Source organism: Capra hircus, chromosome 6, assembly GCF_001704415.2.
Source record: "Capra hircus breed San Clemente chromosome 6, ASM170441v1, whole genome shotgun sequence".
In the NCBI taxonomy this organism is placed as follows: Eukaryota; Metazoa; Chordata; class Mammalia; order Artiodactyla; family Bovidae; genus Capra; species Capra hircus.
Genome location: NC_030813.1, coordinates 111,670,647 through 111,697,200, shown reverse-complemented (window position 1 = coordinate 111,697,200; position 26,554 = coordinate 111,670,647). Strand labels below are relative to the sequence as shown.

The 26,554-nt window shown below is 47.4% G+C and overlaps 1 protein-coding gene and 1 pseudogene across 1 annotated transcript in view; both read left to right on the top strand.

Annotated features, from left to right (window-relative positions):
* TAPT1 (transmembrane anterior posterior transformation 1) overlaps window positions 1-26,554 on the top strand; it is a 62,723-nt gene that overhangs the window by 402 nt on the left and 35,767 nt on the right. The window contains exon 2 of the mRNA XM_018049754.1: window positions 12,500-12,630. Coding sequence (XP_017905243.1) covers window positions 12,500-12,630 — 131 coding nt within the window. The remainder of the gene's footprint in view (window positions 1-12,499; window positions 12,631-26,554) is intronic.
* On the top strand, window positions 14,345-17,066 carry LOC108636253 (annotated as a pseudogene).

Below are 26,554 nucleotides of genomic sequence, written 5' to 3'. Positions count from 1 at the left end.
CAGCGCCGAGGCCGCCGGGCGATCAAACGCCCTCCCGGCCAGGTGCGTCCGAGAGACCGAGAGGGGCAGCGGCCGGGGGCGTTCGTCCCCGCTCCCTTTTCTTGCTGCTTCTGAAAGGTCTTTCTTTAACACAAACAAACGAAACAGAGCGCCTGGGGTCTCCTCCCGCCTCGATAACGTGGGCGAGCATCTCAGCCCCCACCCCCGGCTCGAGCTCAAAACTGAGCAGCGCGAGGCTGGATTTCATTATCTGTGTGCCAAGGTGACTTCTGTTGTGTTTCCAGCGAACTTGAGTCATCCGAACCTGTTAACTTGCTCTCTAAATAATGTGTTCTTTTGCCGCAGATAACGCGGTGGTAATGGCAGTGAAGTTTCAGCCCTTCTGCCCAGGGTATAAATATTTAGCGCTCCTGCACATGTTACCTGTGAACTTTTCCTAAACCGAAACTTAAGCCGCTTTTAAAAAGAAAAGAAAAGAAAAGGCGTCTCTTGTGAATCCTCCTTTCAGTGACCGGTTTTTAAGCCTGTTGTTTTAGTATTGTTTCTTTCAGCTGTAGGATGTTATTCTTGTGCTCAGAAAGTTTTAAAAAGTTGCCTTTGTATTCATACTGCAGTTCTGTATGAGGCTCGAAAGAAGGGAAGACATTGAGGTGTTTGTTTCATTGAATGTAGAGTGACCATAGCATTTTAATTCTTGGCGTAATTCTGAGTTTTGAAGATCAGTGGAGCCATAACTCCCTTTGAATTTCTTCCAACTACAAATTGTTTCAGCTCCACCGTAGGAGCTGCATTGGTCGTTATTTCCTGCAGTTCGTGCCAATAAATGTTTAAGTCCTAAGGCTTACTGTATCATTGGCTGTCCTTGTGTATGGAAGACTTGGAAGTCCTTTAGTGCTAACTTGGTCTGATCAAGTGAGATCGTGATTGATTTGCTAATTTTCAGAACTAGATATAGGTTAGCTTTTGTAGAGATCTTTATCTTTGAAACATTCAATTGTCTGGTTAAGTTGCCAATTTAAACTTTTGCTTGGGAGAGTGTTTACTTTCTGAATTGGTCAGATCTGAGTAAGACAGAGGATTAAATCTCTCAGCTGTCTGTTTGCTTACTTGGACTTGAAAATTAAAAGCACTCTGGTGCAAAGAGAGAGCAATGTGGCCAGGTTTCACTGTTAATTTTTTGAAATATTTATGAGTTTCAGGAAATTCAGCATTATAAATGTTGCTTGCACGCACAAGAAATGAAGTTGTCAGGAGCCTTTTGATGAGCACAGATGCTGGGACCCTTAGCCCCGTTTCCGTGGCCCTGCCCACCATCCCTCTGGATACCTGTAACCCTGAACTTCGACAGACTTCATGCTGCCCATGCATTCTTTCTCATCATGGGTTACTGAGGGTGGTTTACTTAACATGTTTGAAGCTGGACTTTCAACTCAGAGTTGCGGAAAGTCGTTATCAGGGACACACTTGGCGGCTCTGGTTGTTTGGGTAGTTAAGTGTTTCCCCAGTTCCAGCCGTTCAGTGGAGGTGAGATACGTGTGGCAGCTCTTGAGGATCAGGACTTAGGTGAGGGTCCCAGGAGGTCTCAGCTGGAGTTACCAGCCAGCGTTGTTCTGTCTTGGCCTCCACGTGGGCCCCTTGTCCTCTCTCCCGGGTGTCTGTCCCTCTCTGCTAGGCACACAGCTCTCGCCACTGCCAAAACCTACTCCCTAACTCTGATGCTGCTCTGGTCAAACTCTCCTCACTGGAGATTTGAAGTCTTGCAGTCATTCTGACAGGCCCTGGGCTGCTCAAGTGTCTAGCACATTCACCCTGACCTTCCAGCATTGCTCCCTTCCGCTGCTCAACATCCTTTCCTTCCTCTCCTGTCCAGAATTTAGAAAATTCTTCCCTAGGGGCTGCCCTGGGCCAGAGGGCCTTGGAGTGGCACCACCTAGGGTCCTGTGAGCAGCATTTCTTCCTGAGTCAGATGTCTCCCAAGACTGGATGCTTGCACTAAAGGTGTTACTTTGTCCATTCTTTATATTCTGGCGCTGCCTCTGCTACTCTGGTCTTCCCTCCTTTCCTGCCAATTCAGGGCAACCTTTGTCTTGCCTTTTGAAAGTCGGAATTTTAGTGTCTTTGTGGCCTGAAGCATCAGTTAGTTCCAAAGTCCCCTTTATCATTTCTCCCAAGGAATGTAGGACTTTTATAAATTAGAAGTTTGTTGGCCTGTCCTAACCATCCGAGATCCTGTAAATGAACTTACAGATTAGGTGATTAGCCAGACCCTCTCAGTCCAAGTAAAATAATTCAGAACATAGTGTTTGAGGTCCCTAGTTTTATTTTGTACTTGTCTGTGTTTATGTGTGTGTGTAGAAGGTATATGTACGTTGGTTGGTATATATACAGCTACATCAAGGGTAACGTTTGTTTTTCTCCCTTAAACTCTTGTAATCTTTTCATTCACTGAACTCCCTCTGAGTCGTGAGTAGCCTGGTGGTGGGCTGAGACTTTTCTCAGGTGCTGGTACTTAAATCCTAACATGGTTAGAAATGGCTAGTTCACTCCTCACTCCCAGTTTTGTTCTCTTTCTCATGACGGCCGCTGTGTATTTATTCCACCGTTGCCTCATATGGTCCTCTGTCTTGAACTCTGGTGGATATATTTATTAGTCATCACGAACTGCAGATTCATCTCTTCTTTTTTTCTTCTTAAAAAATATGTATTAATGTGTACACTTAAGAATAGTTAATGGTAACATTTATGTATATTTTACTGCAATAAAAATAAATTTAAAAATTAAAACAAAATATGACCAACATCTATTGTCGTTTTTGCTATAAGACCAGATAATAAGTACACATTGCTGGGGCTTCCCTAGTGATCCAGTGGTTTCAGGACTCCACGCCTTCACTGCCAAAGGCATGGGTTTGATCCCTGAACAGGGAACCAAGATCCTGCCAGCCAGGAGGTTCCCACCCGCCTCACCACCACTCCCCCAACCCCGCCACCCCACCAAAAAAAGTACATGTTGCTATGTTTCCCTGCTTGTTCCCCACCTCACTGCTCTGCAGAAGTTCTAAGTGGTAGAGTTTCTGTATAATCCTGTTCCTATTTAGGAATCTAGGTCCAGCAAGTCAACTTTGGACTAAGCGTTGGGCAATCCGTTCTTGGCTTATTTCGGTGGCTGAATTGCTTTGTAGACTCTGTGCTTGCCTAATCTACTTGGCTCTGTTTCATAACTCCACCACTCAGTGGCTTAGTATCCGAAGTATCTAAGTTGGCTCTAATGACTGGAGACTTAACAATGGAAGCCCTGGTGTAGAATAAACGCAGCTTCTACTGGTGAAGACGAAGCAGTGACTATACATGCAGGTATTGGAGTATGTAAAGGAGCAGGTGTTGCTTATAGAACAAAAGAGCTTGGAGTAGGGTATGAACTAGTAGGGTCAGAACCTCCGGGTTTCTGACTGTAAATGGCCCCAGGGCCGTGGGGCCCATTTCATTCCTTTCCCAGTGGTGACTCTTCACTTCTGGAGCTTAAACTCGTTACCACCCCTTTTGCTTCTCTTCACTTTCCCTGCATTTTAGACCTCTTGCATACCTCCACGAGAGAGTGAACAGAGGAAAGAAAACTAAAGCCCAGAAAAACCAACTGACGCCTTTTTAGCAGCTCCCACAAAAGATTTCGTCTGGGACTGAGGTTCAGATTCACCATGTCTGTCCTGTTTGTAACTGAAAATTTAATATGTTAAAATACATTTTCATTTAACCAGTCCTGATCCTCTATAAAATATGTTACATGGTTATGCTTGTGGCCTGAGACTTATCCTGATGGATGATTAAAGGCTGTGATTTGGAAAATTATGCCCTAGAGTAAATCAATTTCTCATCTACAAAGGAAATTAAGAATAGTTGTAAAACTGCCTAAGAAATTACCTGGAGTGTCCACAACCCTGATACAGATAATGTAAAATTAGCTTCTTTTCTTGTGACAGATGATTGCTTTTCTTTTAAAGTTCTCACCTGCTTTATTTAACTAGTACTTGCAAACTAAAAAGCAATGATATGATCTTTGACCAGGTCAATATCTTGACCTTTTTTTAAGATGTTAAGCTTCCATCTGGTTCGCCCTCCAAAATTCAGTCCTAGAAGCTCATTTGCAGCCCACTTTGGGGAATGCTTGCATGAAAGAGGTCTTTAAAAAGACTGTATATCATTGACTGTCAAGTTAATGACACTCTATTCCCATCTTTAGTCCTTTGTAACCTTGTAGCCTTGGAAAAAGTCACCACTCTTTTTGTGTCTGTTTTCCATCTATAAATTTATGAGCATCTTTTCTGTTCTTTACTTCCCTAAATGAGGTTATTTATAATCAGTTTGAGAGCTTTAACAGCTTAAGAGGTACCTGTACTATATTTGAGTTAGGAAAGCAAGATTGCTATCATTGATTCCTAGTTGCCCTTGTACAAGGGTGTGCCTTTGTATTTGTGTAATAAACTTGTAACTAATATTTTAGTGTAACTTCAGTAAAGCCTATTAAGGAACACATTATTTAAGATCATGGAGATATGCATGTTTCATAGTATTGTCCTAGCAGTGAACCAGTATTACTTTCCAGTTTTTTTAATGGTCAATGCTATTTTAAGAAAGATATATTTAGACATATTACTGAACATGTAAATATATTTAGGATTACTCATTACTTCAAATTAATACTTTTTTATCCTGAGTTCTTATTTCTAAAACAAGCTCTCTCAGAAGATAATTAATCATAATATTTCTTTGTTCAGGTATGAGGAAGAAGCCATTTATACTGTACTTTTTCTCAATTTGGATCACCAAGCAATTCTGTAGTAGATGTGTACTAATTAAAAATAATCTGGAGAAATTGATTCAGATTTATGATTGATATTATTTTCCTAGTGTTAAATGTTTATAACTGGCAAGGCTTACTTATTCAAATGTAGAAGCTCCTATTTCTATTAAACAGTGAAATACTTATATTTTTAAAAGACTTACTGAATAATAGTTCTTGTTGGTGAGAACTGGATAAATGAACTAAAATTGGTTGACATCTGAAAAGCTCAAGTGATACTGAGAAAACAAACAATTGGGTTATTTTATTTTGGAAAATAATTTGCACTTACGCTATAAAGACAGATGCTCAGGTCCCCTTGTGTGTGTGCTCAGTTCCTGAGCCGTGTCTAGCTCTTTGCGACCCTGTGGACTGTCGCCCGCCAGCTCCTCTGTCCGTGGGAGCTCTGGTCCACTGAACCAGCTGAGTTCTTGAAGAGTGGCAGCCACAGGTCAAAGAACAGTAGTCATCTTCCTGAATAATTAGCCAGGCAGCCTGCCAGTATCGCAGGACAGGTGAGTTCAGGTCCATCCGTATAATGGAGAAAACAGTGTTTAAATCAATAGCAGCAACAAACAGAAGCGCTGAAACACAGCTGTGCTCCAGAGCGGACGGCTCCGGAACAGAAGGAGAAGGTCTATTCAAGAATGTGTCCGTGACCAGGCAAAGGCTGGGGGGCGGCCGGGCGGGGACCAGACAGCAGCAGGACTGCCGCGCCACCCCTGAGGAGCTCGGGCCACAGGGCAGCAGAAGCGCCTTCTGCAGTGTGGGTCAGAGGCTCCTCCTGGGAGATGGGAGCCAGGCAGGGCTCAGCCATCTCCTCTAGAATGATCGGCAGAGAGACGGATGGCAGTTATGGTCCAGGGGAGGGTGTGTGTGCAGTCGCTCGGCCGTGTCCAGCTGTTTGCAGCTCCAGGGGCTGCAGCACGCCACGCTTCCCTGTCTTTCGCCATCTCCTGGAGTTTGCTCAGATTCATGTCCATCGAGTCGGTGATACTGTCTGACTGTCTCATCCTCTGCTGTCCGCTTCTCCTTTTGCCTTCAGGCTTTCCAGCATCAGGGTCTTTGCCAGTGAATCAGCTTGTCGAATCAGTTGGCCAAAGTATTGGAGCTTCAGCGTCAGTCCTTCCAATGAATATTCAGGGTGGATTTCCTTTAGGATTGACTAGTTTGATCTCCTCGCAGTCCAAAGAACTCTCTAGAGTCTTCTCCAGCACCACAGTTTGCAAGCATCAATTCTTCGGTGCTGGGTCCTATTCCCAACATGCCTCTTAGCTTTTCAGTGACTTTGGACAAGTCTCTGAAGCTCTATGAGCCTCAGATTCTTGATTTGAAAATCGTGAACACTGTTAACGGCGCCTGTAGCTCTGACTTGTGGTGAGGGTTTTTGAAGTAATGTGTGCAGCACCTTTGTAAGCCACCTCAGTCAGGTGCTTCATTTGTATTAGTCCCTCAGTCGTGTCTTGACTCTTTGCCAGGCTCCCCTGTACATGGAATTCTCCAGGCAAGAATACTGGAGTGTGTGGCCATTCCTTTCTCCAGGGGATAGTCCCACTCCAGGGATCAAGCGCAGGTCTCCTGCGTTGCAGGCAGTTCTGAGCCACCAGAGAAGCAGAGGACCCTAATTCCTTAAGCAGGGCCAGTCCTTCAGGAGCGTGGGGGCGGGGGGTGGACAGGGAGGAGTGTGGGGAGGAGGAGGGAGGAAAGCTTTCCATCTGTCTCACCCCATGAAACTTGGTTCTTTTGTTAGTATTGCTTTAATGTTTCTTTTAAAACTTCTCCAACCCGCTGCTGCTGCTGCTAAGTCACTTCAGTCGTGTCCAACTCTGTGCGACCCCATAGAGAGCAGCCCACCAGGCTCCCCCATCCCTGGGGTTCTCCAGGCAAGAACACTGGAGTGGGATGCCATTGCCTTTTCCACTCCAGCCCACTAGTATGGTGTTAATGATAGTAAACCCTACCCTTACACTCAGCTCACTCGGGGCTGGACTTGGGGAAGGAAGATCCGGATACATGGTGCTTGGTTTCAGAAAGTTTAAGGGCTGGCAAGGGAGCTGCTTAGTAAACAGTGTAACATCACAGAAGTAAACCCAGGGTGCTGGGAACATGGAGATGGGGTCGGGGGGTGGTTCCCAGTTTTCCAGAACACAGTGCCCTGTTTATAAAAGCACTGGAGACGATAGACAGAATAATCTAGTGCCAGAAAGCACAGGCTTTAGGGATGGACTGCTTGATTTGAATGCTGACTGTACTGTTCACTTCTTCTGTGACCTGGGAGGCCTCCTTCACTTCTCTGTGCCTCAGTTTCTTCATCTATAAAATGGGCATGATGATAGAGCCTGTCTCGTGGTTATGAGAACTGTGTACTCAAAACACGTTTTATCCTTTAATGCTTGTGTTTACTGTTAACTTTTCCATTGGAGAATCAAAATTGGTGTTTAAAACTGAAATTCTTGCATTTCTAGAGGTAGAATCCTGATACAGTACTTCTTCACATTTATAATAGAGTTAGAACACCCTCGTAGGTTTATATTTTACAATTCTTTAAAACTCGTTTAAGGAAAGTTCCTTAGGTTATAGAGTCTGTTAAGTGTGCTTGTTAGACGTGTTCCCTTTTATCCTGGGAAGCAGGATTGCAGACGTAGCAGCAAACACTAAGTGCCCACCAAACTCGGATTGGCTAGTGCTCTGGACCACGGGAGGTGGCTAGTGAGTGGTCCAGACAGCGTGTCATGCTCTGCAGTCTTCACAACCTTTCATACACGGTCGCTCGAACATCCTTTGTGAATGACAAGCAGGTGTAAAATCACTCCAAGCCTCGGTTTCCCTCTTCTGTGACTGTTGAGATCTGTGGGTGGAGCGGGGTCCCAGGACCAGTGGAGACAGAACTGGTGAGGATCCGCCCTCATCTGACTGCTCTCCCTGCGTCCTCCTCTGGACCAGGACAAAACCCTCACTGTGGAGGAAGTTCGGTCATCTGCGGGCCCAGGGAGGACACCAGCCCAGAGGATAACTTTTTAAATGAACAAGGGTGCAGGGTCGGGCTGCAGCCCATGGGCCCACCCGGCCTGAGCTTGCCCAGGTTCAGGACCGAAGGGAGAGCCGGGACTCGGCAACAGAGAGACCTCAGTGGTTTGAAATGGATGGGGTGGGGGGCTCCCAGGGAGAAAGGGGCTTTTTGGTTACCAGGGAAACCAACCGAAGGCCACGCCCCTCCCCACCCTTTGACCAGCACAGGCTAGGGCTGCGGGCGGCTCTGCAGGAAGGTCAGCCCTGCGCCAGGGACACAGGTGAAGCAGGCCCTGGTCAGTCAGCGGATGGACAGAGAGCAAGAGGACAGCCATCTTGAGTGGCCTGACCACACGGACAGCTCATCCCAGCCTTTCGGTTTAACTCGTGTAACAGCCTGTTTATCTAATCCTTCACACACCGAGATACTAGCTCTTGGCCCTCAGCTCCCTTCCCTGCCCTTACCGTGTGTGGACGATGAGCCGGGGCCCTTTATTGGCTGTGCCCCTGGGGTGGAGTGCAGGTGCCTGTCGGGGACCGTCCTTTGGATGCTCACTGACCGGGTGCTCCAGAGCTCTTCCCTGCTGAGAGCGCCTACATCTCAGAACACACCTGCCCCAGTCCCAGGCTCTGTGCTCGAGAAGCTGCCGCGCTCTGCTTCCGCCGCCTCTCGTTTCCAGTTCTTGCCTTCCGCCACACCTTCCTCTGTGACTGCCTTCCTCTCCTGTGAGCCACTCATTCGTTCAGGGAGCATTGGCTGAGCCCTCTTCAGCGCTGTGTCCCGAGGGTGCAGAGGGAAAGAACACCGGATGAGAGTGTGTGTGTACCCGGGCTCCGGGGAAAACCCGGGGAGTCTTCCTGGAGCAGATGACTCCGCGCGTTACTCGCCCGTGGAGGCTCACCACACGAGTGGACAGAGAGAGCCAACACACAGCGTTTGCCCGCGGTGAGACGTGTTGTACGTAGAGAACAGTGACCTCGACGTTCAGGGGAGGCAGGCGTGCTGCGCGGCGGGAAAGAAAGATAACCCGGGCCCAAGTTGGCAGGGCTCTGCTGTCACCCCTGCCAGGGTGTTGACCTCGCCTGGAGGTGCCACGAGCCCCGAAGGGTTTCTGCCGCCGGCCTGTGTGTGTGCCGACCCGGGCCAGGCCAGGTGGGGCCTAGGGGAGCAAGGAGCAGAAGGCAGGCGCTGGTCAGCCTCTGTGGTAACCTGGAGAGATGGGGGAGGACCACACACAGGTGGAGTCTGGAAGAAGAGGGCAAGTTTGTAAACGTTTTGAGGAGTCATCAGGGCTTGGAAAGGGGCCGGAGGGGATGGTCAGAATCGGCCCCAGCTGCCGGCCTGGAGCTGTGTCACTGGTGAGCCCTGAACTAATGGTGGGGCTGCAGTAGTGGGGGTTAATGGGCAAAGGGTGGATTGCAGTTTGCTGGCTAAAGGTGCCTTTGGAAATTCTAGGTGGAGTTGCCCACAAGGCAGTGGGAAGTAGGAGTCCAGGCTCAGAAGTCAAAAGCAGAAGCTATGGCAACGTCAGGATTGAGGTGATGGTTTTGACCTTAGACCACCCCAGGAGAGTGTGTGTAGGGAAGAAAGATAAGAAGAATGAAGAAAAGGTACCTGGTGGCACATGAAACAGTATGGCCTAAAGGGTGGCCGGGAGTTCACTGGAGCCCTGCCCTGGTGCGTGCATGTGTGCGTGTGAAGCCACTCAGTCATATCCGACTCTTTGTGGCCCCACGGGCTGTGGCCCGCCAGGCTCGTCTCTCCTTGGGATTCTCCAGGCAAGAGGACAGGAGCGGGTTGCCATGCCCTCCTCCAGGGGATCTTCCCCACTCAGGGATCGAACCCTTGTCTCTGGCATCTACCTGCATTAGCAGGCAGGTTCCTGACCCCTGGCGCCACCTGGGAAGCACATAAGAAGCAAGAGCACCCAACCAAACCCGCAAGCCCTTCGGGATCGGGTGGAGGAAGACCAGGGAGTCTGGTGGCGCGACCCTCAGGGCTCGTGACCCCGCCCACTGGCGTCAGTGCCAGTTTGTGCCAGCGCAGTCTCTTCGGCTTCCTGAGTGTCCCGTTGCTTCCCAGCATTCATTCACTTGAAAGAATTGATATTCTTCTGACTCTCTTCTGTCCAGTGGGAAAACCGAACTGCGTTCAAGTCTTAACTGTTTGATCTTTCTCTTCTGTTTTAGCTGTCCTTGTTCATAGCACAAAACACTCTTTTTTCCTCTCCTTCAGGCAGTAGAGCTTGTGCTGGATCTGGCCAGCCACCAGCATGTTAGAAAGTTCCGAGCCAGAGGCTTCACTCCGCACAGATGTGGTTGTCTTGAGGCGCGCACCGTGTGGTTCACACCTGTGTCTGTGGCTTCTGCCGTAGTGTCCTGAGAGCGCCCCGTTCCTGGTCACTGTGCGGTCTGACCTGCCTCTCTGCCCGGCTGCAGTAGGCACAGGTCGGGTTCTGTCTCCACCTCTTTCAGTCTCCAGGTGGCTCTCATGGTACCGCTGACTCTCCAAGTCAATTATGAATCTTGAGTTTAAAGAAATCTGTAATTTGGGGGTGGGTGGGACTCTCACTTCTGCACATAAGCAAGCCACTTCACCTCATGTTCAAGGAACTTGCTGTCTGTCCCAGTGCTGGAGGAAGTCAGCTGTTTTAGGCCCACTGAGAGGTAGTAAGTCCACTTCTGAGTCTTCCTAGGGCTCTTCCAGAGTGTTTAGGACTGTACACTCTTCCCCACCCCTGCAGCCTTTAAATCCTGGCGTCATATAAGACGGAACTCCGCAGGTGGATGCTCATGGGTGAAATTGACCTCCCTGCCTTGTCATCTGTGGGAGGGAACAGCAACATGGGGTTTGAGGAAGGAGCAAGAGGCCAGCTCGGAGCAGAGAGGACGCTTTGCAGCCCTTGGTGTCCTGAGTCTGGGAAGAGAGGGCGGCCTCCCAGGGAGTGAAGGAGGGAGGGGGTCGAGAGGTCGCCCAGGTGGTGGGCTGCTGGGAAGCATGGCCCACATGGTGGAAACGTTGGCATCAGGTAACAGCCTTACTTGCCATCCCAGGTCTGCCAGATACAGCCCAGTGGAAAGTGTTCAGCCTCCTCCGGCCTTTGTTTCCTCAGCTGAGATGAGAGAATGGAGGGTGAATTTGCATCAGAGGAATGGAAAACGGGACAGGTCCGTGGGGAGTGCGGTCTTCAGATGGGGTTGAGGTTCTGTCTTATATGACTCACAGTTACCATCATGTTGGGAAGCCTTCACCTGGGGAAATAGTGTTATTTAGACTCTGGCATGCATCGGAGAAGGAAATGGCAACCCACTCCAGTGTTCTTGCCTGGAGAATCCCAGGGACGGGGGAGCCTGGTGGGCTGCCGTCTCTGGGGTCGCACAGAGTCGGACATGACTGAAGCGACTCAGCAGCATCTCTGAGGCTGAAGAAGAAGGAAGAAATTGTAGCAGTGTCCAGTGTGTTCCTCAGCCCAGCTCACCCTGGACTGGAGCAGTGCCCTCGGGAGACCGGGCTCGTGTGTGTGTGTGTGTCTCCATTTTGTGTGCACTTGGTACCTGCTCTGTGTATGTAGGTGTGTATGTATGTGTGTCCCCTGTTTTGTGTGCACTTGGTACCCACTCTGTGTGTGTGTGTCTCCATTTTGTGTGTACTTGGTACTCACTCTGTGCGTGTAGGAGTGTGTGTGTGTGTCTCTGTTTTGTATGTACTTGGTTCCCGCTCTGTGTGTGGGGTGTTTGTGCCTGTGTCTGTGTCTCTGTTTTGTGTGCACTTGGTACCCACTCTGTGTGTGTGCATGTGTGTTTGCGTCTCCATTTTGTGTGCACTCGGTACCCACTCTGTGTGTGTGCGTGTGTGTGTCCATTTTGTATGTACTTGGTACCTGCTCTGTGTGTGTTTGTGCGTGTGTGTGTGTCTCCGTTTTGTGTGCACTCAGTACCCACTCTGTGTGTGTGTGCGTGTGTGTGTGTCTCCATTTTGTGTGCACTCAGTACCCACTCTGTATGTGTTTGTGCGTGTGTGTGTGTCTCTGTTTTGTGTGCACTCAGTACCCACTCTGTGTGTGTGTGCGTGTGTGTGTGTCTCCGTTTTGTGTGCACTCAGTACCCACTCTGTGTGTGTTTGTGCATGTGTGTGTGTCTCTGTTTTGTGTGCACTCAGTACCCACTCTGTGTGTGTTTGTGCATGTGTGTGTGTGTCTCCGTTTTGTATGTACTTGGTACCTGCTCTGTGTGTGTTTGTGCATGTGTGTGTGTGTGTCTCTGTTTTGTGTGCACTCAGTACCCACTCTGTGTGTGTTTGTGCGTGTGTCTCCATGAGTATCTTTTGCCCTGCCTTCTACTCTGCATCAGCCCAGGCCCTCTATCACCTAAGACTCCTCACTAGACTCTCACAGAGAACTTCTGACTTATATTCTGGCTTATACCAATGGCCCCTGGTATATTCCCCTGACATTGGCAGTTTATATCACAGAAAAACAGCAGTTTTCTCACTGTCCGCTGATGGCTTATGTGCAGTTCAGTTCTGGGCACCGAAACGGAGATTGCTTTGTTTTATCCTCTTGTTTTACGTATGTGTCACCTGGGGCGCCAGCTAGCCATGGAAGGCGCCTGATAAATGCTGTTCTTTTTGTTTTGTCTTTTTTTTTCTTGTAGAGCTTTCACTGTTCAGGTTCCTCAGCGCTGAACTAACCAGAGGGTACTTCCTTGAACATAATGAGGCCAAGTATACAGAAAGAAGAGAAAGAGTGTACACGTGTATGCGGATACCAAGAGAACTGGAAAAGGTACTGTTTTTTTTTTTTTAATTACTTGCCATCCTTTTGAAAATTATGTCAACATGTTAATTCTATTAAAAACAACTTGAACTGCTTGAGTGGAATTTTTAAAATATTGGAAATAATGTGATCATGAATAGTTAGGTGGGATAGGAGTTCCCAGATAGAGTCTTTCAAAAGTGCATTTTTCAGTGTCAGATCCAGTGATCTGTAACTTCGCTATTTATTAAACTTGCTGAATCCCATTTGACTCTTCCCTCCTGGCTCAGTGGTAAAGAATCTGCCTCCAATGCAGGAGTTGGGGGTGTGATCCCTGGGTCAGGAAGATCCCCTGGAGGAGGAAATGGGAACTCACTCCGAGTCTTCTTGCCCGGAGAATCCTGCGGAGCGAGGAGCCCTTGCCCACCAGGCTCCCCGTCCATGGGACCACAGACAAGCTGGACGCTCCCGGCGACTAAAGAATACGAACAGCAGTTCCCATTTCTGTCCCATCCAGATAACTTTCTTCAAGAAATTACTGTCCTATTATCCTCCCAGTTCTCTTCAGTTTGTTTTTCCTAGAAGCAGTTTTTTTTTCCCCATTCAGCACAATATAACCTATTTAATTTCACCCTTTGTTAAGGTGTCAGTTTCTCAGAAAGCCCTCATTTTTAAAAATGTAAAGGACAGTTTCTTCAAAGAAAATTAGTCTGTTTCACCTTCAACACAGAAAGCATCCCAGTCGGGAATAAACACGTAGCAACAGCACTGATCCTTCCATGTGGTGCTCCCTTGATGTGTCCTAGGCCACCAGGACTGATCAGATGCGAAGCCAAGGCTACCCTTTTCCTCTGCATTCACAGAGTTGATGAGTCTGAACCATCTGGAAATGTCTTATAAGAAGGAAAGAGTTAAGTGATAATTCAGCTTTCAGTTCAGTTCAGTCGCTCAGTCGTGTCTGACTCTTTGCAACCCCAGGGGCTGCAGCACGCTAGGCTTCCCTGTCCATCACCAATTCCCAGAGCTTGCTCAAACTCATGTCCATTGAGTCGGTGATGCCGTCCAACCATCTCATCCTCTGTCATCCCCTTCTCCTGCCTTCAGTCTTTCCCAGTATCAGGATCTTTTCTAAGGAGTTAGTTCTTTGCATCAGGTGGCCAAAGTATTGGAGCTTCAGCATCAGTCCTTCCAGTGAATATTCAGTGCTGATTTCCTTTAGGATTGCCTGGTTTGATCTCCTTGAAGTCCAAGGGACTGTCAAGTCTTCAACACTACAGTTCAAAAATACCAATTCTTCAGCGTTCCGCTTTCTTTATGGTCCAGCTCGTACATCCATGGAAGTTTCTTATAAGAAGGAAAGAGTTAAGCAATAATTCAGCTTTAGCTATGCTATAACATGTCTTCATACATTTTTAGAAACAGAACTTTTGCTGTTCGAGTCATTTCCCTGGAGTCAGTTTCTCTTAGGCTGGCACGGAAGGGTTTAGTTGGTGCGCTTTCTCCGTGGGCTGTGACAGCAGGAGGGGCGGTAGACAGCGAGAAGGGGAGGCACAGGCCGGTGGCCGAGGTTTCTTTATTTCTAACCATCCATCTGTTTGGTAGAAGGAGGAGGGGCACGTGTGAAGGGGCAGCTTGACAGACCTTGTTTCTGTGGGTTTTTGGTGGCGGGTGGCACGCGAGAGCTTTGAGGGTTCTGTATTGGGGTGAGGTTAGAGAGTGGGGGAGCCAGCAGACATTTGAGACGATGAAGCAGTTTGGTGCCTTTGGCCAGGATCCTCAAACACGCGTGGCTGTTACCGTGTCACTGCTTTTCTCTGGGACTCTGTGCCGGAGCCGAGGCCTGGAGGTGAGGGAGGTGTTTGGGGCGGGGGGAGGGGTGCAGCCCTCCTCCCCGGGGCGGCAGCTCCTTTGTTTTGTGTATTAGAGTAGCTTTAAGGTTTTGTCCAGGAGGAACCTGGCAGGTGATGTTTCTTCTGCTTGGAAAAAGAATTTTTTGTTTAAAGTAATTCTTGTGTCTTTCTAAAACACCTTAACCTGCTTTTCAGAGCTCACTTTTTTCTGCCAGTGATCAGCCATGGGCTGGAAGTGGGAGGCTGCTGCAGAAGGCCCTGCCGGGGGTCTGCCTTCTCTCTGCAGCCTGGATGCTCATCCACCCGTCTGTCTGAGCTGCTGGCCTCCCGCTTTGCTCTGGGCGAGCCCAGAGGGTCGTGTCCACTGTCCACAGGCAGACTTCATGGACTTTCACTAAGGAGGTGTCCTTCTGACCCCTTGTACCACTCCACCTGTGGTAGAAATAACTCACAGTGACCGCAGCCCCCGTAACTGTCAGCTCATCAGAGGCAGGCTCAGTACATCCATCCCTCTCTTTTCCTCGTCTGTTGTTCAGTCACTAAATTGTGTCCAACTCTTTGCGACCCCATGGACTGCAACACGCCAGGCTCCTCTGTCCTCCTCTCTCTCCCGGAGTTGGCTCAAATTTATGTCCATTGTGTCGGTGATGCCATCCAACTATCTCACTTTCTGCCGCCCCCTTTTGCCTCCGTCTTCCCCAGCATCAGGGTCTTTTCCAATGAGTCATCTCTTCATATTAGTGGCCAAAGTTTTGGAACTTCAACTTTAGCATCACTCCTTCCAGTGAATATTCAGAGATAATTTCTGTTAGGATTGGCTGGTTTGATCTCCTTATAGTAAGGGACTCTCGAGAGTCCTCCAGCACCACAGTTCTTTTCCTCATTATCAGCATTGAAATTACAAGCAAGTTTCTGGGTGGATTTCTCACAGAAACTTGTAAGCATTTCATATTTGTCATTGTGAGTATTAAGTTGTCTTCTGGGAAAATCTCTGCAGGTCTTGATGGGGCTTCAGTATAAACCAGTGTCTTTCAACCTGTGGTCTGCTGTAGGGCCACTAGTAGGTGGAATAACCCATGCAGTAGGTTGTAATTGATGAGGATTTATTCTGTTTAATTGAAGAATAGAAAAAGTATCACATTGCATTCGTTGCCTGTACTCAGCGTAAGTGGTTTTTTTTTTTTTTTTGAAACTTTGGTTTCACTTGTACGTGTGTGAAACATTATTAATGTGAGAAAAGTTTAGTGGACACCGCTCACACACAGTTGCCATTATGTTCTAATCCTATTGCCCGCGAGAAAGGCTTTTGGTTTTAGGCCTATTTAAGACATGTTGATTTAGTCTCTGAGAACAATACTTCAGGTGTTTTACTGCTTAAAATATACAGAAGAATATCATCTTTTTCAGTTTAGAGAAGTTTCTTCTTCTGTTAGGTTGGTGCAAAAGTAATTGCACGTTGGCCCTTTGATATTGGAGTACATTCTTATATAAATGTGGTTATGTTATACCCCATTTTAAGGCTCATTTCTCACTTTATTTTTTTGTTGCTAGTGACTTGCTACTTGCTGCTTGTTTTACATTTAAGACTATAAAAATGATATTAGACAAAAAGCAAATTTGAATAATTTTTTAATTCAAATTCAAAGTGGGTCGTAAAGCAGCAGAGACAGTTCACAACATCAGCAATGCATTTGGCCAAGGAACTGCTAACGAACATATAATGCAGTGGTAATTCAAGAAGTTTTAGAAAGGAGGCGAGAGCCTTGAAGATGACGGGCTTAGTGGCTGCCCATTGGAAGTTAGCAACAACCAACTGAGAGCAATTATCAAGGCAGATCTTCTTACAACTACATAAGAAGTTGCCAAAGCGCTCATTGTCAGCCATTCTACATTCATTCAGCATTTGAAGCAAATTGGAAAGGTAAAAAAGCTCGATAAGTGACTGCTTCATGAGCTGACTGAAAAATCAAAATAAAATCATCGTTTTGAAGTGTCCTCTCTGATTCTCTTCAACAACAACGAACCATTTCTTGATCGGATTGTGATGTGTGATGAAAAGTGGGTTTTATACAACCAGTGATGACCAGCTCAGTGGCTAGACCAAGAAGCAGCTCCAAAGCACTTCCCCAAACCAAACTTGCACCAAAAAACAAATGACCTTGGACACTGGTGCTCTCCTGCCAGTCTGATCCACTCCAGCTTTCCGAATCATGGCAAAACCACTATATCTGAGAAGTGTGCTCAGCAAATCGATGAGATGCACTGAAAACTGCTACGCCTGCAGTCAGCACTGGTCAACAAAGCAGGCCCAATTCTTCTGCACAACACCACCCAACCACATATTGCAAAACCAAGGCTTCAAAAGTTGAACAAATTGGGCTTCAGAGTTCTGCCTCATTCGCCATAGTCACCTGACCTCTTGCCGACCAACTACCACTTCTTCAAGCATTTTGACAGCTTTTTGTAGGGAAAACACTGCCATAACCAGCAGGAGGCAGAAAATGGTTTCCAAGAGTCCACTGAATCCTGAAGCATGGATTTTTATACTACAGGAATAAAAAAACTTATTTCTGTTGGCAAAAATGTGTGGATTGTAATGGTTCCTATTTTGATTAATAAAGATGTGTTTGAGCCTAGTTATAATCTAAAATTCACAGTCCAAAACCACAATTTCTTTTGTATCAACAAAATCACCGTATATGGTGATTGCAGCCATGAAATTAAAAGACGCTTACTCCTTGGAAGGAAAGTTATGACCAACCTAGATAGCATATTTAAAAGCAGAAACATTACTTTGCTGACTAAGGTCCGTCTAGTCAAGGCTATGGTTTTTCCAGTGCTCATGTATGGATGTGAGAGTTGGACTGTGAAGAAGGCTGAGCGCCAAAGAATTGATGCTTTTGAACTGTGTTGTTGGAGAAGACTCTTGAGAGCCCCTTGGTCTGCAAGGAGATCCAACCAGTCCATTCTAAAGGAGATCAGTCCTGGGATTTCTTTGGAAGGAATGATGCTAAAGCTGAAACTCCAGTACTTTGGCCACCTCATGCGAAGAGTTGACTCATTGGAAAAGACTCTGATGCTGGGAGGGATTGGGGGCAGGAGGAAAAGGGGACAACAGAGGATGAGATGGCTGGATGGCATCACCAACTCGATGGAAGTGAGTCTGAGTGAACTCCGGGTGTTGGTGATGGACAGGGAGGTCTGGCATGCTGCAATTCATGGGGTCACAAGGAGTCGGACACAACTGAGTGACTGAACTGAACTGAATAAGACTAAGTGGAGCATAGAGGAAAACAAACTTAGATTTCAGTTTAATTCCAGGCTTAAATATCTCATAACAGCATGAATGCACTCTGCTATCTCTAAGGCCTTTATTAGACGTGGGGGGGGGGGTCCCAATTCAGGCGTTTATCGTGAGAGTTGAGAGGCAGTCGAGACATTTGTGGTAATATAACTTAATTTTATTGGTTATCTTTGGGTTTATTTATCCAATATATAATGCCATACTAATCTTCTTTTAAATGTTCTTGTTTTTGAGGGGGATACATGCTACTGTATTTCCACCTAACCTTTGCAAAAAGAGAAACTTGATAATTAAAGAGCACTTTGTGTCTTCAGGAGTTGCAGATACTATAAAGCATGTAACTAATGCTTATTATTTTAAAGTCAAGAGAAAGGTCAACTCAGTATCTCCAACCGAACCTGTTTAGTGATTGTTAAAAAGAAAAAAAAGACAGGTTTTTGTGTAATATTGTCAGTAGATAAACATGTTATACTTGACATTTAATAAAGATGAATTGCTTATATATTTAAAGTAGTTTTCCTAGTTATTAGCACATTTTTATGCTTGAACTTCTCAATGTGATGTAAGGATATGACATTTTGGAGCATTTGTTGACTTGGGGGCAGCACTTTTTTTCCTCCGCAGCCCTTTCTCCATGCTCCCACATGCTCCAGGGGCTCTTGTCTAGGTCTGCTACTGACTGCTCATGTGCTCCACCTTGGGAGCTGTATTTTTTCCTTCCACACAAAGAGGAAGCTAAACTGCAGGATCTCTGCATCCTGAACTGAGAGCCAGGACAGCAGAGTGGTTAAAGGGCATGAACTTGAAGGCCAGCCTGCCTGAATTTGGATCTTGGCTCCACAGTTTATCAAGTGTGAGGCTGTGACCAGTTCACTTCTGTCTCCGTGTGCCTCAGTTTTCTCATCCGAATGCTAATTACGTGGCAGGCCTTCTATGGGCTTCCTAGATGGCTCAATGGTGAAGAATCCAGGTTGGATCCCTGGGCGGGGAAGATCCCCTGGAGAAGGAAATGGCAACCCACCCAGTACTCCTGTTTGGATAATCCCATAGACGGAGGAGCCTGGCAGGCTACAGTCCATGGGTTCACAGGAGTTAGACATGACTTAGCGACTAAACAACAAAAGCCTTCTGTAAGTGTTTTAAGATCTTTACAAATCTCACTTCAGTTCAGTTCACTCGCTCAGTCGTGTCCGACTCTTTGCGACCCCATAAATTGCAGCACACCAGGCCTCCCTGTCCATCACCAACTCCCGGAGTTCACTCAGACTCACATCCATCGAGTCAGTGATGCCATCCAGCCATCTCATCCTCTGTCGTCCCCTTCTCCTCCTGCCCCCAATCCCTCCCAGCATCAGAGTCTTTTCCAATGAGTCAACTCTTCGCATGAGGTGGCCAAAGTACTGGAGTTTCAGCTTTAGCATCATTCCTTCCAAAGAAATCCCAGGACTGATCTCCTTTAGAATGGACTGGTTGGATCTCCTTGCAGACCAAGGGACTCTCGAGAGTCTTCTCCAACACCATAGTTCAAAAGCATCAATTCTTTGGCGCTCAGCCTTCTTCACAGTCCAACTCTCACATCCATACATGACTACTGGAAAAACCATAGCCTTGACTAGACGGACCTTAGTCGGCAAAGTAATGTCTCTGCTTTTAAATACGCTGTCTAGGTTGATCATAGCTTTCCTTCCAAGGAGTAAGCGTCTTTTAATTTCATGGCTGCAGTCACCATCTGCAGTGATTTTGGAGCCCAAAAAATAAAGTCTGACACTGTTTCCACTGTTTCCCCATCTATTTCCCATGAAGTGATGGGACCAGATGCCATGATCTTCGTTTTCTGAATGTTCAGCTTTAAGCCAACTTTTTCGCTCTCCTCTTTCACTTTCATCAAGAGGCTTTTGAGTTCCTCTTCACTTTCTGCCATAAGGGTGGTGTTATCTGCATATCTGAGGTGATTGATATTTCTCCCGGCAATCTTGATTCCAGCTTGTGTTTCTTCTAGTCCAGCATTTCTCATGATGTACTCGTCACAGAAGATAAATAAGCAGGGTGACAATATACAGCCTTGACGCACTCCTTTTCCTATTTGGAACCAGTCTGTTGTCCACTCCTTTTCCTATTTGGAACCAGGCTGTTGTTCCATGTCCAGTTCGAACTGTTGCTTCCTGACCTGCATACAGATTTCTCAAGAGGCAGGTCAGGTGTTCTTATATTCCATCTCTTTCAGAATTTTCCACAGTTTATTGTGATCCACACAGTCAAAGGCTTTGGCATAGTCAAGAAAGCAGAAGTAGATGTTTTTCTGGAACTCTCTTGCTTTTTCCATGATCCAGCAGATGTTGGCAATCTGATCTCTGGCTCCTCTGCCTTTTCTAAAACCAGCTTGAACATCAGGAATTTCATGGTTCGCATATTGTTGAAGCCTGGCTTAGAGAATTTTGAGCATTACTTCACGAGCGTGTGAGATGAGTACAATTGTGCGGTAGTTTGAGCATTCTTTGGCATTGCCTTTCTTTGGGATTGGAATGAAAACTGACCTTTTCCAGTCCTGTGGCCACTGCTGAGTTTTCCAAATGTTCTGGCATATTGAGTGCAGCACTTTCACAGCATCATCTTTCAGGATTTGAAATAGCTCCACTGGAATTCCATCACCTCCACTTAGCAAATTGCAGTGCCCTGTCCTGGGAGAACAGGAAGAGGTTTGAAAGGTTTTTTGTCCCCTGGTTGTACTGCAGTGGCCGTTTGATTTGCGGTGGGGATGGCAGTCTCCCTGGGCTGAGTCCAGCAGGGAGTGGTTGGGAGGGGACTGGTTTTCAAGGTTCTCTGTGTCCCTCTTTGATCTCCCGCTCTACTACTAACCACCCTGCTTCACTTGCTAATAAAGGGCTCTTCTAACTCTGGAAGGGTCATGATTTCTGACCCCCAGCCTCTTGGGTTGCTGATCTCAGGCAGAAAGAACCTTTAGGAAAAATATTTTCTTCCCTTTCTCCTTGCAGTCAAGCTATCTGAAAGTGAAGCTTATCTTTCATGGGGGTTTAGCTGATAGCTACAGAGATAATGCTTGCTCTTTGGAAGAAAAGCTATGACGAACCTAAACAGTGTTTTAAAAAGCAAAGACATCACTTTGTGGACAAAGGTCCATATAGTCAAAGCTATGGATTTTCCAGTAGTCATATACGTATGTGAGGACTGAACCATTAAGAAGACTGAGCATCGAAGAACTGACACTTTTGAACTGTGGTGCTAGAGAAAACTCTTAAGAGTCCCTTGAACAGCAGGATCAAACCAGTCAATCCTAAAGGAAATCACCCCTTCATTGGAAGGACTGATACTGAAGCTCCAATACTTTGGCCACCTGATTTGAAGAGCTGGCTCATTGGAAAAGACCCTGATGCTGGGAAAGATTGAAGACAGGAGAAGGGGCAGACAGAGGATGAGATGGTTGGATGGCATCACAGACTCAATGGACATGAGTTTGAGCAAGCTCCGGGTGTTGGTGCTGGACAGGGATGCCTGGCGTGCTGCAGTCCAGAGGGTCAGAAAGAGTCAGACACAACTTAGTGACGGAACAACCACCCACCCACCCTCGTGCAGTTACTTATCTTCTCAGTTTTTTATTTGAGTGCTATGTTCCAGGCACTTTTACTGTGGGGAAGTACAGAGATAAACATGGGACCCGTGAAGGGAATGGCAAGGTGATGAGGACACAGAGGTCACTTCTGTACAGTTTAGGGCGTACGTGGAGGTGCTGGTTAGTGTTAGTTGCTCCATATTTTCCGACTCTTTGCGACCCCGTGGACTGTAGCCCACCAGGCTCCTCTGTCCGTGGGATTCTCCAGGCAAGAATACTGGAGTGAGTTGCCATTCGCTTCTCCAGGGGATCTTCCTGACCCAGGGATTGAACCTGGGTCTCCCATAGTGCAGGCAGACTCTTCACCATCTGAGCCACGGGGAAGTCCATGTAGAGGTGGGGGGTGAGATATACTAGGGAGACCCAGAGCTGGGAGATTGTCAGGAACAGAAAAGGAAGGACAGGCGCACTGAAAGGACGGGTTGGAACCAGGTGACTCTGAAGGTTAGACTAGGGGGTTTAGGCTGGCATCAGAAGGAGATTAAACCATTTCCTCGAGAATACTTTTAGCTGTGTGTATTGTATTACAGAATGGGCTTCCCAGTGGCACAATGGTAAAGAACCCACCTACTGACGCAGGAGACACAGAGAAGAGGCCTGGGTTCTATCCGTGGGTCAAGAAGATCCCCTGGAGAAGGAAATGGCAACCCACTCCCGTATGCTTGCCTGGGAAATTCCTGGTGGGCTACAGTCCATTGGGGTTGTAAAGAGTCGGATACGAGTGAGTGAGTGAGTGAGCGTGCATACCTAAAAGTGACTTAAACGAAAAGGTTTTTCAAAACTTTTAACAAGCCGAGAGGAAGGCGATCTGTTTCCAGCAGATTCATGAGGCCAGCATGGACTCAAGTCCTTTTTCTCTTTCTCTTTTACCATCACTGGCAAATTGGCTCTTGGTCCCCTTGCTGCCTTTCACTAGAAAGATGTCAGTCAGCTGCACCTCCGACCTTATATCTGCATTACAGTCAGAGACGAGGAGATGGACAGCGCAGCCTTCTCCACCGACCCTTTCATAATAAATTAAAAGCTTCCCCAGAGGTGCCCAGCGTGCCTTCTTCCACCGGTGCCTTGTTGGCCAGACTGAGCTGCACAGCCACCCTGCTGCACGGGGGCTGGGCCAGGGTAGATCAGGCTTTTCCAGCAAAGGGAAAAGGAGATTGAGGGTGGTGAGGGGTCATCTGCCCCCTCCAGAGCTCTGCTTCTGAAGCATAGCGATGTTCAGCGTGGACTGGAAATGAAGGAAACAGGGAGAAGTCAAGACCACTCCAGGTGTGCGCTCTTCAGGTTCAAACCAGTTGATTAATTTACCTCTTTAACAAATCTATCCCTCAAGTTAAACACATGTCAGATGTAGGGGTGATTATTATGAAGACTTTTATCAAAATTACTTTTCTATGATAGCATACATTTATATAGCTTTGCCTATCCTAAGATGTAGAACTAAGGTGAAATCATAATTTTGACTTTTCTTTGCCTTATAACTGTGCATTTTGACAGTCTTTTTCATTGTTACCATGCTTTGTACATTAGTTATTTATAGAAAATTGAATTCAACTGCTTAGTCTTAAATAGTAACTACATAGGTCACATCAGGTTGAAGAGATAAGTATGACCGTAGGTATAGAACATTGTGTTTGGGGCATAGACTATGTTACTGTTGCAAAGGAGAGGTTAGTGTCGCACAGGGGGTCTTGGGGTGGAGATGAACAACCTCACCTTCTCATCTCAGGTCCACCGATTAAGGTGTTACTTTGGCTTTGACTGTCTTTGTCTGAGATTAGGAGGCTGGACTCGGTCATCTCAGGGCCGGCAGTCCGTGACCCTGTGAATGAGTTTGCCCACAAGGAGAGGATGTGGCAGCAAGGGAAAGAGTCACAGAGGGCAGATTTGATCTCTCTAGTGGAGGAACTCAGTTCTGCTCTTTTGACAGTCAGACAGGTGATAAACATTTAGGAAAAATAAATCAAAAACTTCGTTTCAAAATAAGGAACTGAATGAAAATATCATGTAAAGCCTTTTAGTTGCTTTGTAGTGTGATGGTATGTTAAGAAGAGGTAGTTGCAGCCGCTGTTTCGCTTTTATGTCAATGAGACAGTCCGGAGATGGCATTGTGAAGCTAGCAGAGAGCACTCAGGCGCTCTTGTCAAGGTGCTTCCTCCTTTCTGTGCCTGGCAGCAGCTCATGCCCATCTTTCTCCTCGTGGGGGAGCTTTGCTGACCGTTCCTGCCTCCCCGGGGTGCCCACTCCCCAGCCCGCGTCCCCACCCCAGCTGGTGCACAGCCCTTAGCTTGTCCCCAGCGCACCCAGAGCACATCCTTCATCCAGCCCTTACCATGCGGTCCTCCTCGCTAACTTTGAATTCCCTGGGGAAGGGGTCCCTCCCCAGTGACCTCGTATCCCATGTATAGGACTGAGCAAGACGCAGGAGTGGACCCAGAGCCTCACACACTGAGAGCCGGGGCGGAAAGAAAGCCCTTCTCCTGCCTGACCCCTGCTTCCCGGCTCCTACCCCATAGCAGCGCCCTCTGCTCCAGGCACTGCTTGGGGCTGTGGGGGAATGGATACAGGATTGCCACAGGTGGTTTCTGCAGCTCAAAGAGGCATCTTCCAAATCCTTGTGCTGCTTTTAATTGTAGCCATAACATTTTATTTATTTTGAAATTCCAAGTGGCATTAAAAGGAAGGCAGGAGGTTTTGGTCAAAAAAGGAAACATTTTTAAAAGGTGAAGAAACCTTGCTCTGCTCTTCATGGAGAGGGGCCGGCATTTTATTTGTTTTTATTTGTTTTGAGGCTAGTATCTTTCAGATGATCAAGAGCAGTAGCAGTAGGTTCAAAATGAGTGTGGTAAGAGCTGGTTGTGGAACTTTTCACTAGCAGGTGATGTTGACCAGTGTTACAGAATCGTTGTGGTTTTCACATTGAGGTTCAGATGTTAAAAACTTAGTGGTAAATCCTTTTTTTTTTTAACATACAAATCCAGTGGCAAGGTTGAGGCTGAGTGGCAGGTGTCGTTAGTAGAAATAGTGCTTCAGTCTCAAAGCCACGTCTTCTGCAGACCTGTGGGGGGCTGGCCCTGCCTCTGCTGCTCAGGCACCAGGTGAGCCCCCGAACCTCGCTGCAGAGTTGGGGGCATGGTGATGAGGTCCAGGTGGAGATGAGGCTGGATGGAGGCCAGCGCCTGGCCCTATTGCCCAGTACCTGCGAAAGGCTTCTGAAACCCTTCCACACAAGATCTCCTGTGAGACAGAAAGGCAATGAATGCTCAGTTAAGAGAGAGAAGGAGGAAGAAATCAAAGCCTAAGTCAGCCCTGGGAAGTTTTCACGCAAAACCTCGGGTAACATTTTGTCATCCAACCCCGGGAAAATCCACCAGCTGGGAAAGAGGTAAAAGCTGGCAACTGCAGTGTAGGATTTCTTCTTGAAGCATGTTCATTACGCTTTGGTGTCTTTGCATTTTGTTATATTTCATATAATTGGGCTTCCCTGGTGGCTCAGCTGGTAGAGAATCTGCCTGCAAGGCAGAAGACCTGGGTTCGATCCCTAGGTTGGGAAGATCCCTTGGAGAAGGAAATGGCAACCCACTCCAGTACTCTTGCCTGGAAAATCCCATGGACGGAGGAGCCTGGTAGGCTACAAGTCCATGGGGTCGCAAAGAGTTGGACACGACTGAGCGACTTCACTTTTTTAAAAAAATTCATATAATTGCTGGTTCGGAGAGATGACATGTTTATAAGGCTTCCCCCTCCACCACCCCGTAAAGCTCAGACACAGCTAAGGCAAGAGATAGTTATAACTTAGACATACATAATTTATCACCTTCTACAAGATGGGTAAAGTGGTGCGGGGGTGGGTGCATGGAACTGGAGTAGGAGAGAAATGGGGACGGGGCGAGCTAGAGACAGGGACCCAGGCGCACGGTGACGTGACTATCATCTGGTTAGACGGGTGTGCACCCACGGTCGAGATGGATTCCAGCAGCACCGTGCTGCTTTGATTTTAGCCACCCACTGTATTCATTTTGACCTTTCCAGTGACATTTAAAGGAGATTTTTGTTTCTCAGAAGGGAGACAGAGGGTGGCATATGACACCAGTCTCTCTGGTTTGTAGTTAACACCTTGCACATTTTAGGGACAATTTCATCAGCCATTGCTTCAGACTCCGTGACTGCCTTGTGGTTATTTGATGCCAATGAAAAGTAAATCATAATCCTTGTCTGTTTTATCAAGGTGGGCTTCTGTGGTGACTCAAGGGTAAAGAATCTGCCTGCAGTGAAGACTCAGGTTCAGTCCCTGGGTCGGGGAGATCCGCTGGAGAAGGAAATAGCAATCCACTCCAGTACTGTTGCCCGTGAAATCCCACGGACAGAGGAGCCTGGCAGGCTACCGCCCATAGGGTTGCGAAGAGTCAGATACGACTGAGTGACTAAGCAACCACAACAGTCTACAACATTTTATCAAGATGCCAAAGCACGCTGCCTTCTATACCTAGCAAAAACTGGGCCTGAGATCTTTTGCTGCGCTCACACGGCTTCAAACCTGTGGGGCTCGGGGGTAGACAGCCGCAGCGCGCAGGCCAGCTCCTGCACTCCAACGTGCAGCCCTAGGCCAGGGTCCAGCCGCCAAAACTGTGGCTTCCTGGTGTGCCGAGCAGGGCTGAAACTCAGCAGCTCAGGAGCTGACAGGGATGAAGCAATCAGCACTCAATGCCGCACGCCCAGAGGCCCAAGGACACGGGAGTCCCTCTTGGCACAGCCACCCAGACACCTGGGTCACCAGGTAGATTAAACCAGACGCCCTGGACTGCCCATCAGGGCGCCCAGGGATTCCTCTCCCTCCCTCAAGGGTAACTGTTCTCAGGGTCACATCTTGTTTATTGTCTTTTAAGGACATTTTCTCATTATCATTTGCAAAGGATTTAAAAGAATGCTGTGCTTTGTGAACAAACCTAACACCTGAGCAGTAGGTACAGGAATGGAGTCACTTGTTTACATTTCTGAACCCTGGAAGGCATAGCTGGGTGCTTTCCTGGCCCCCAGTTGAAGTGTCTTTGAACACAGCCGCTTGCTTCCTTCCATTTTCACATTGTGATCTGTTGTCGCGATAGCTCCGGTGGTCCCTAGATGCTGAGCGTGCAGGGGTGGGGGTATTTTTGCTTCCTGGGCTGATTTAAAATG